We start from the raw sequence: 11,492 nt of genomic DNA, 5'->3' as shown, positions 1-11,492 counted from the left end.
TATTTTTCATTATTCTTGAAAACTATGTTCAAGTGTACTCCTTCCTTCCTTCCTTCCTTCCTTCCTTCCTTCCTTCCTTCCTTCCTTTTGTGAAGACAGGGTCTTATTATGTATCCCTGGCTGGCCTGGGACTCACTGTAGACTAGACTGGCCTCAAACTCAGAGGGATCCACCTGCCTCTGCCTTCTAAGTACTGGGATTAAAAGTGTGTGCTCTACTCCTGGCCTCTGATTTTCTTCTTTATATTGTGCAATTGTTTTCTGTTCTGTTTCACTGCTGTTAATGTTTATCTCACTACACAAAACTGATTTTATGACTTATTTGGATTGACACCATGTTTTCTTCAAAACGCTGAATTAGGAGCTGGAGAGATGGTTGGTTCTTAAGAGTGCCTGTTGGTTTTGCAGAGGACCTGCGTTTGGTTCCTAGCAACCACACATTGGGTGATTCATGACTGTCTGTAACTCCAGTTCCAGGGTATCCAATGCCATCTTCTGGCCTCCGGGGCACCTGAAAGCACATGCACAGACATACACACACACACACACACACACACACACACACACGCACATGCACACGCACGCACATGCACACACAAATAAATAATAAAAGAGAGATCTTTAAAAATGTGTATGTACATAAGCACACATAAAATGTTTAGTGACTTTCCAAATCCTAGGCCCTGTACGGGTTGGCCTGTGCCCTTCTCCTCAATAAAACAAAGAGGACTTTGACTTGTGTTTCTGCTGAGTCAAGGCCATCTGATACCTCATCTGCTTTCTCTTCATATCTATATTTAGTCTTTCTTCCTTTCTTCCAGACTTGGAACTAAAAAATACCTTTCTTTCCAAGGTTAACGTTTAAACCTGTATTTTAGATTTTATCATCTTCGACTTAATTCTTCTCCTTTATTGTTTCTTCTCATTCTTTATTATTTTTGAGACAGGGTCTCATGTATTCCAGGCTGGTCTTGAGTTCACTATGTATCTGAGGAGGACCTTGAACTTTTGATCCTCCTGCACTACCTCTAAGTGCTGGGATTATAGGTATGTGCTACTGTGTCTTGTTTGGTGCTGGGGAGTGAACTCGGCATGTGCACACTAGGCATGCACTCTACCAACTGAGCTACGTCTCTAGCTCTCAGGGTAATCTTTTTGATCATTACACTTTTCTTGTCCTTTCCATAGTGTTCTTTGAGGTGTGACATGCCTTTTCCTGTGCTTTGTGTGTGTGTGTGTGTGTGTGTGTGTGTGTGATACATTTTATTTTATATTTATTTCTTTTGTGTGGCTATGTATATGTGTGCCTGAGAGTGAGTGTGTGTGCATATGTGTATGTGCATGAGAGTGCATGTCATGCTCCTGTATGTGCATGTGTGCAGAGGCCAGAAGAGGACATCAGGTGTCTTCTGTCACTCTCTGCCTTATTCCTTTGAAACAGGGTCTCTGAGTAAACCTGGAACTTGTGGGCTTTTTTATTTTTATTTTTCCTGGCCAGAAAGGCTCCCCGCAAGCCCCAGTGACTCCTGACCCCATCATGTCCCCTGGCCCCCAGGACTGGTGTTACAGGTGTGTGTCACTGTGCCCAGCTTTTTATGTGGGGACCCAAACTCAGGTCTTGGTGCTTTCACAGCTTGTTCACACTGAGCCATCTCCCCAACCTCCTTTCCATTCCTCTCCACTGCCAGCCTGTTCCCTTCACTCAGTTGCTATGACCTTTCATGCCTTTCAAGTCAGGATTTTGCAAAAGCCTAGCTGGTTTCTCTACTCTCATTATCCATTTATGAAACTTTCTGCTACAGACATAGTTGTATGTGTACACTATGGACCTCAAACATTTGAAAACACCACCTTCTGGGTGAGCACTCATTATGCCAACTGAGATAAAACGTCCAGCCATAATGTTGTTCCACTTTTGTTTTTTAATATTTATTATTATTATTTTTAATTATTTATTTAATAACCACATACTTAGAAGAAGCATTTCATTACAACTGCTTTGACATATTCAATAACAATTTCCTGAGCTAAGATTCCCACTTTTGTTATTATCTGCCAACCACAGACTCTAGGCTCCTTATTTAAGTTTCTCCACAACTGGCCTCAGTTTACTTCCAGTCTTATTCAAATTTCCATTGTACTCACTGGTCCTTTGTTATATAGATATTATTCTATTGCCATTACTGTATTTTATTTTATTTTTCCTTTGAGTTTTTTGAGACAGGGTCTTCCTATAGCCCCAGCTGGCCTAGAACTCACCATGTAGACCAGGCTGGCCTTGAACTCGCAGAAATCCACCTGCCTCTGCCTCCCAAGTGCTGGGATTAAAGGCATGCACCACCATGCCCGGCCTTTGTTACTGTATTTTGAAGATTTATTTATTATTCATATTTGTTTAAGTGCACTTGTGTGTGGGTGCCTGTGCCTGTGCCTGTGCCTGAGCACATGCAGATGCTGGAAGAGGGCGTTGGATGTCTTCCTCTTTCACTGTCCACCTGTCATGGAGTTAGGGTCTCTCCTTCAACCCTGGGCCACATTTTCTCAGCTAGGTTGGAAGCTAGCCACCCCTAGAGATCTCTAGTCTCTGCCCTCCTCTGAACTTGGGTTACAGGTGTGCTTGGGATACCAGGCTTGTAATGTGGGTCCAAGATCCCAACTCTAGTCCTCGTGATTGAGCAGTAAGCAGTCTCTCCAGTCCCTAGTGCGTGTGTGTGTGCGTGCGTGAGTGCCTCCCTCCCTCCCTCCCATCTTTATTTATATATTTATTATTTTATTTTTTGGTACTAGAGATTGAATCTAAGGGCCTCACACTTTTGAGACAAGTACCCTACTACTGATAGCCCTAGCCCTGCTAATTTATTTTTGTATCTTCTGAGTGTGATAACAGTGCCTGGTTCCTTGCAAGTATTTGAAATGTGTTTTCCTAACAGTGGGGCAAATTCCAGAATAAATCTTAGGTTGTCCTTTGTATCATTTTTCTCGTTGTTCTCCTTCATATATAATTTTCCCTGATTGCTTTTGCTCTTTCTCTTTCTCCTTTCTGTCCTTAGAGCTCATTTGGTACCCAAGGATTGTCTTGCAGTTGTGACCTTTTTCTGGAGGTCAGAGTGGCATAGTTAAGAGAAAGTGGTGCTCGTTCCTTAACAGGAACATCTGTGTTGGTAGACGTGAGACTTGGCATGCTTGATACAGGGAACCAGCTCACTATGGAATAAAGGTTAGATACCTAAAAGTTAACAGAGAAGGGGCTGGAGAGATGGCTTCTTGCAGAAGACCCAGGTTCGATTCCCAGGACCCACATGGCCGCCTTCATCTGACCTCTGTGGGCACTGCACAACATGGGTGTACTTACACACATGCTGGCAATACACTAATACACATAAAATAAAAATAATAAATAAAATATTTTTAAAAGTTAACAGAACTAAAAGCAGCAAATCCTTAATCAATATTGGATAAGGAATTCAAAGGATAGATTTGCATAAAAATTAAAAACATTATTTGCAAAGATTTGAAGTCCTAAATACACAACTTATAAGTCAGTAACAAATATAACCTGGGGCTTCACATTTTCTTGCTAGGCAAGAAAAGCTATTAGAAGATATGAACAAGAGGGTGGGTTGGGGGAAGGGTACCAAAGGAAACCACAGTATAAGAAGCGGCAGCCACTTTCACAGTGAAATGGTCAATCCCACCAACAAAGAAAATAAACTAGTTTTTAAGCAATGGACGCCATCGAATTAAACAAGATTAAAAAGTGCTGGTGAATTTAAAAATAAGCATTTATGCTTTCTGCAGAAATCAAATGTGATGTAACGTAGAAAGCAGTTTAGTAATATGTGAGAGCTATAATTTAAAAAAATTTTTAATGTTTTGACTACAAATTTCATTTCTAAGAATCTTTCCTAAAGCTATTAGGTATGTAGGCAAATGAAATATTGTACATAATAGTCTTCATTTATCATAGCGTTTTTTGGTTTCTTTTTTTTTGGTCTTTTTGAGACAGGGTCTCCCTGTAGTCCCAGCTGTCCTGGAGCTTACTATGTAGACCAGGCTGGCCTTGAACTCACAGAGATCCGCCTGCCTCTGCCTCCCAAATGCTGGGATTAAAGGTGTGTGCCCGGCCTATCATAGTGTTTTTATAACAGGAAAATTTTGTAATCACTTAAATGCTTCAGTGAGGAAGTACTTCCTTCCATGGAAAATGATACCACCATGAAATCATGATTTTGAAGACTTTTAATAAAGAAAACACTGTACTCATGGAACGTTACTTATAACAATATGTAATACTGTGCTTATGCTATTATAGTCTGCAAACATATTACCTGAAATGAAGTAAAATAATATTATTTCTGAGTGTTAGGGTAGTTTTTTCCCCCTCAGTTTTATGATGTTATTTTTGTAATCGTCTTTCTTTCTTTCTTTCTTTCTTTCTTTCTTTCTTTTTAATTTTTTTTCTTTTTGTCTTTTTTGAGACAAGGTCTCCTTATAGCCCCAGCTGTCCTGGAATTCACTATGTAGACCAGGCTGGCCTTGAACTCACAGAGATCCGCCTGTCTCTGCCTCCTAAAGTGCTGGGATTAAAGGTGTGCGCCACCACGCCTGGCCCTATTTAAAATTTTTTGTCTGAGTAGTTCCATGTGTAGTTTCTGAAGGAGGCACAGAAACAAGATGCTTTGGCCCACAGCCTTTACACTTGTTTTCTTCTTGCTAGTCGTTTTTTCAGATGGCCCAAGCTGGCCTCAGATTTTACTGTGTAACCCAGGTTGGTTTGGAACTCAAAATCTTGCCAGAGTGCTGAGATTACAGACATACACCACCACTCTCCACTCTAGACTTCTCTTTTGATTGCAGTTCTACCCCTGTTCTGTGTGTAACTTAACTATATTACCTTTTTCTTTCTTTTCTTTCTGAGCATCATTTTCTTGTTTGTGAAATGGGACTCCTAATATCTACCTTATAATGTTGTCAAGATTAGAAGTGAGGGATCTGTGGGTAAAGGCTCTTGCTGTGTAAGCCTGGCAGTCCGAATTTGATCTCTGGAACCCACATGATGGAAGGAGGCAAGTTGTTCTCTGACCTCCACATGGCACACATGTGCCCACACTTACATGCACATAAAATAAAAATGAGTAAATCTTAGAGCTGGAGAGATGGCTCAACGGTTAAGAGCACTACTGCTCTTGCAGAGGACCTGGGTTCAAATCCCAGCATGATTCCCAGCTTGTTTCTCTTCTGTGTGTTTGGAATGATACCAGTTTTAGGCCATTTCATTTAAGAAATGAGAAAATAGGCAAATCATTGTGGTCTGTTCTGTGGCCAGATGAGGGACCCAGCACATAGTGTGCTCAATGAATAAACGGTTCTTACTGGTTTTGTTGGAACCCCAGTTTGGGGTACCCAACGTCCATAGGAGGCCGCTCCCCAATAACTCAGTCCTCAGACCAGAAGATGCAACAAGCATGAGGATTGCAACAAACAAGAGGATTTATTTGGCGTTTTGCGCAAAACGGACCCCTGCCTCACTCGGAGGGCAGAAGCCCAGAGCCCAGTTCACAGGCTTTTTTTAAAGACAAAGACCACAAACTAGAGAGAAAGCAGCAGTAACATCACAAGCGGCGGCTATGTGCCAAGCAGAGGTAGGGGGGGATTTCTGTGATGATTTTCAGCTTTGGGCAAAGAGCATGAAAAAGGTCAGCTCAGCTTGTTCTTAGCATTCAGAATTATTTTTTTATTTTTACTTTCTTGTACAGTTTTTTGGCCTGAAGGACTTATTTCCTTGTCTTTAGCCTAGGGGGACTGAATTAGGGTCCTTCAGTTTTACCTTAGAAGTTATATAAAAGAACAGTGCCTTCCTGGATTCTTTGCTTAGGGTAAACAGCTTTGGGAAAAAGTGTTTTCCAGAGCGTGGCCCAGTCAGTAGAGCGCTCCATGGCCATTCTTCAGGCCTTGTTTTTGGATCTGGGACTGACCGACGGTGTGCTACAGGACTTGGATCTGGGACTGACTGTGTGCTATGGGACTTGGATCTGGGACTGACTGTGTGCTACAGGAGTTGGGGCAGGTCCTCTGGTTGCCACCTTTGCAAATGCAGCAGCCTCTTTCCTCCACTGTAGGGCGCAAAGGTATTGCCTCCCATCAGCTAACTTTCTGAAGTCAGTTCTCATCCCATAACTCCTAGTACCATGAGTCTTACTGAGGCCTCAGAGTTAATGCTTTGTCACACATTTCTTTGTGGTAATATATGCTATGCTGGACATTTATAACTACTTTTGGGGGGTATTGATATTTTAAAAATATACTGCTAAAGATACTATTTTAACATTTTTTGGTAATTATATTCTTATGATTGCTTCTTATTTTATTTTAGCTACTGATCTGCTTCTTGCCTGGAATCCCATTTGTTTGGGATTGGTAGAAGGAGTTATTGGGAAAATTCAGCTTCATTCAGGTATGTTTTTGTTGTTGTTGTTGTTTTGTTTTTTTTATTGTAAAGTCAGTAAATTTTTGTTTAAGGAATTTCACATGTGAGTCCTTTACTGTCCATTAGGGTTGCTGAAGTCCAAGCTTTCTCAAGATAACTCTTCCTCAAAGGTCTAATGCTTAATCCAATTGTCCTGAATTTTTTTTTTTTTTGTCTTTTTGAAGCAGGGTCTCCCTGTAGTCCCAGCTGTCCTGGAACTCACTTTGTAGATCTGACTGGCCTTGAACTCACAGAGATCTGCCTGCCTCTGCCTCCCAAGTGCTGGGATAATGCTGGGATTAAAGGCATGTACTACCATGCCGGATCTTTTGTTTTTGAGTAGTCCAGGATGGCTTGAATTCATGGTGATTCTCTTGTTTTACTCAGCAATCCTAGCACTGGGATTATAGGTATGAGCCACTATACCCAGTTGTTCTTAGTTTAAAAGACTATTGGGCCTTTAGGAGCTAGGTTAACTTTTGTGAATTAGAAAAACATATTGTTAGCTAGGCATGGTGGCACATGCCTTTAATCCCAGCACTGGGGAGGCAGAGGCAGGAAGATCTTTGTGAGTTCAAGGCTGGCCTGGTCTACATAGCGTGAGTTCCAGGCTACTGGGAGACACTGTCTCCTAGAGACAAAAAAAAAAAAACCCCAAAAAACAAACAAAAAAACAAACCATATTGTTGGGAGACAGTCTAAATTTCCCTTGCTAGATTCTTTGATTTTATTTTATCTTTTCCTTGAGAATTATTGCTTTTATTAGATATGCATTCCTAAGCAATCAATGTGTTACTTAGGTTTGTATTTTGGAGATTGTATGTAAATGTCATTAGGTTTCTTTGTATTTTTTCTTGTGTAAGTATATGCTTGTGTTTGTTCAGGGGGGATGGGGTCTGTGCACATGGATGCACTTGGAAGCCACAGGGCAGTGTTGGGTATCTTCCTTGTGTTTTCTGTGTCTCTCACTGAACCTGGAACTCATAGATTTAGCAAGGCTGGATGGCCGATGGATCTAAGTCCCCCACTTAGTGCTGGTGTAACATAATATCACCCTTAGCTTTTATGTGGATGCTGGGGATCTGAACTCAAGTCCTCATCCTTGTGAGGCAGATGTATTACTGAGAGTCATTTCTGTGGCCTGTGCTCTTTCTCTTCTGTTTGTTTATTTATTTATTTATTTATTTATTTATTTATTTAATTCATTCTCATTCACTCACTCACTCATTCATTCATTCATTCATTCATTCATTCATTCTTGGTCTTTTTGAGACAGGGTCTCCCAGTAGCCCCAGTTGGCCTGGAACTCACTATGTAGACCAGGTTGGCCTTGAACTCACAGAGATACACGTGCCGCTGTCTCCCAAGTGTGGGCTCCCACACGTGGCTATTTAAATTTTATTTTTTAAGTTAAGGTCTCATATATAGCAGATTGGCCTCAAACTTGATATGTCACTGAGAACGACCTTGAACTTCTGTTTCTCCTGCCTCCAGCTCCTGAGTGCTGGGATTATAGGTGTGTGTTACCATACCTGGATTTGTCCTTCTTTTTATTTGTTAGTATTTTAAGATTTACCTGTGCTGGTGTATGACACCGAGTTCTTTTTCTTTATTTGACTGTGACATGATTTGTCCATCTTTCTGTCATTGGATAATTCAGTTGCCCCCCACTTTAGAAATAATATTGCTATGAGCATTGTATATTCTGCCTTGGCAGGTTTTTAAAAGATTCCTTCAGTACAGAGAAGAAAAGCATTTAGTCATTGTGTAACATGCTAAGAATTTTAATAACACTCTCCTACCTGTACTCATTTACATATATATTTTTTAAATTCATTTACAAGCTGACAGGATAATTTCACAGCTGGATGTTCTGAGCTGAAATTCATTTTCCATTATTTAAATGACATGTATGAAACTTCTGAATTATTTTTCTTTAATTTTAGTCATATCTTGAAGCTGTGAATAAATCACTGAAATCAGTCAGGAGACCAAGATTCAAGCTTCATTTATTAGCTTTGAGATATTGGAGAATTCCTAACACTTGCTTCACCTATATTGTGTAGTAAGCCACCCTAAAAGCCCAGTGGCTTAAAACAGCAGCTGTATAACACTCACTCCAGGATCCTGTGGGTTGGTGGAGCACTTCCTTTGCTCCTCTCATGTATTCTCTGGGGTCTTCCATGCAATTTGCTACACTTTGATTTCATGTGGCCTCTCTCCTTGGGTCTCATCTTACAGGACCTCTCCTGGGACTCTCTCTCTCCTGGATAGTATTAACATCTTTCTAGGGAGTAGCCAGAAGCAGGAAGAGAAGTCCAAAAGTGCAAGAACCTGTACTTAAAAATTTTTTTTCCCGGGCATGGTGGTGCACGCCTGTAGTCCCAGCACTTGGGAGGCAGAGGCAGGTGGATCTCTGTGAGTTCGAGGCCAGCTGGGGCTACAGGGAAACTCTGTCTCAAAAAGACCCAAAAGTAAGTAAGTAAGTAAAGTAAGTAAGTAAGTAAGTAAGTAAATAAATAAATAAATAATAAATTTTCATTAAATTTTTTATTCATTTATTTTTATTTTATGTGTATGAGTGTATTGTCTGCATGTGTGAAAGTACACCTGCATGTGCATTGCCCACAGAGTCCAGAAGAGGGTGTTGGATCCCCTGAAACTGGAGTTATAGATGGGGGGTTGTTAGCTGCTATGTGGATGCTGAGAACTGAATTTGGGTCCTCTTTAAGAGCAGTCTGTGCTCTTAACCACTGAGCCATCTCTCCAGCCAGAGCCTATACTTCTTAAATTATTTATTTATTTATTTATTTGGTCTTTTTGAGACAGGGTCTCCCTGTAGCCCTAGCTGTCCTGGAACTTACTATGTAGACCAGGCTGGCCTTGAACTCACAGAGATCTGCCTGCTTCTGCCTCCCAAGTGCTGGGACTAAAGGCGTGCACCACCACGCCCGACTTACTTCTTAAATTATATATATAAAAAAAGAGGGGCTGGAGAGATGACTCAGTGGTTAAGAACACTGGTTGTTTTTGCAGAAGACTAGGGTTTGAATCCCAGCACCCATATGGCAGCTAACAACTGTCCATAACTCCAGTCCCAGGGGATCTGACAGCCTCTTCTGACCTCTGAGGGCACTGCATGACATGGGTGCATTTACCTACATGCAGGCAATACACGCATACACATGAAATAAAAATAATAAAATAAAATAAAAGAGTAATTGGCATCATTATTTGTATAGGGTATTCTGAGTCTCAAGTGAGATAATATGCCTGAAAGGTTCTTAATAAATTTTAACTCACTGTTTTATCAAGACACATTTGGTAATATAAATCTATCATGTTAAATTAAAGGAGAAAAATCCATTAAATATCTTTTATAAGAACCCAAGCACTAGATAGAACTGAAAGTGAATGCTGTGCAGGATGTGAGGTCTTAGAATGGTCTCTGACCACCACTACTCTTTACACATCTCCTTCATCCTTTTCTTTTTGGCTTTTTTTTTTTTTTTTTTGAGATGGGGGTCTTATGCAGGCTGCCTCATATTTCCTATGTAGCCAAGGATGATCTTGAGCTTCTGGTCTTCCTGCCCTCACATCTTGAGTGCTGAGATTATAGGTGTATGCTATCATATCAAGTTCAGGTGTTGGGGAAGATCAAACTCAGAGCTTCATGAATACTAGGCAGGTTCTCTACCAACTGAGCTCTAGCCCCAGACCCTATTTGTTCTCCTAAAATGCCACCCTCATCCTTCAAGCTGAATCTGAAGTCCCCTGTAATCAGTGGAGACAGACTAGGACTTAAGTAGAATTGGATGAGGAGGGAGGAAGACTGGAGAGATGGTTCAGCAGTTAACAACACCTGCTGCTCTTGCAGAGGACCTGGGTTTAGTTTCTAGCACTCAAATGGGCAACTTAAACCATCTGTAATCTGGTTTCAGGGGAGCTGACACTCTCTTCTGGCCTCTGGGTACCAGGTAGGCTTGTTGTGCACATACATGCAGGCATACACTCATACACAAAAATAAATAAATCTTAGAAAAAAAAAGTTGGATAGGGAGTCTGACTCATACAACTAGAGAAGAGGCTTATTGACTCTGGTTGGCCAAGGACCTCCCAGGACACCTAATTCAAAATGTATTACAGGGTCATTCCCCTAGGTGGGGGACAGTCAGAGCAGCCTTGGCAGACAGCTCTAAGTTGTCTCCTATCAGCAGTGGCCACATCTAAGTTAATGGCTGCTAAACTTAGCATGCAGTGAAAATATGAACATCTGTGGACAGCCCGGTTTATGTTTTTCCCCTGGGTACTACTTGCCTTTCTTGGCTCCTGGATAGGAGGCTGACAGGTTGTTAGAGAGCCATGATATAGGATGTTTTAGAAGAGGAAGTAGGGAGGAGAGTGAACTAAGGAAAGAAAATATAAAAAAGGAAAAGGGCAGGGAAAGTCTCTTAAATTTTCACTGTACTGGGACTGGAGAGATGTCTCAGCTGTAAGAGCTGCTGCTCTTACAGAGGACTTGGATTCCATTCTCAGCACCCACTCCAGTTCCAGGAGATCCAGTGCCCTCTTCTGGCCTCCACAGGCATTGCACCCATGTAGTACACTTACATACATGTAGGCAGAATGTTCATACACATAAAATAAAAATAAATTTAAAAAGATTTAAAACATTTTTCACTATCCTTATTTTTGAATATATTTTTTGTCCTTGTCAAGGTCACATCATAGGTCTGGCTTTGCAGAAAGGGAACCAAGGAAGAAGCAGACGTAGCCCCTTTGGGGCCTCTGTGCTCTTCTTTTCCCTCTGCAGCCTTTTCTTCTGTCGCTCTACCCCTTGCCTTGGAACATTCATCTTCCTCCTCTTCTCATCCCCTTTATTCTGTGTCCTTGAGGCTGCCTCATCCCTCACCACCTGCCAAGCTAAAGCTCTTGCTCAGAGTCAGAGTGGCCGGAAGGAGCTGTGTTCCTGGTGTATATCAGAGGTGAGCTAGTCACTCTGGGGGCATTTTCCCATGGGAACATAT

At 41.4% G+C, this 11,492-nt stretch overlaps 1 protein-coding gene across 4 annotated transcripts in view; it reads left to right on the top strand.

Annotated features, from left to right (window-relative positions):
* Inpp5f (inositol polyphosphate-5-phosphatase F) overlaps positions 1-11,492 on the top strand; it is a 99,726-nt gene that overhangs the window by 17,847 nt on the left and 70,387 nt on the right. For 3 of the 4 annotated variants that reach the window (XM_008827298.3, XM_017796688.2, XM_029560740.1), the window contains exon 2: positions 6,373-6,453. In XM_008827298.3, the coding sequence (XP_008825520.1) occupies positions 6,373-6,453 (81 nt within the window). Of the gene's footprint in view, positions 1-6,372; positions 6,454-11,492 lie in introns of those variants that run through there. The other variant, XM_029560739.1, reaches the window with a different exon arrangement.

This window comes from Nannospalax galili, unplaced genomic scaffold (assembly GCF_000622305.1).
Source record: "Nannospalax galili isolate Female #2095 unplaced genomic scaffold, S.galili_v1.0 scaffold31, whole genome shotgun sequence".
Taxonomy (NCBI): domain Eukaryota; kingdom Metazoa; phylum Chordata; class Mammalia; order Rodentia; family Spalacidae; genus Nannospalax; species Nannospalax galili.
The sequence above is the reverse complement of the archived record's forward strand: the minus strand, read 5'-3'. Positions and strand labels throughout refer to the sequence as shown.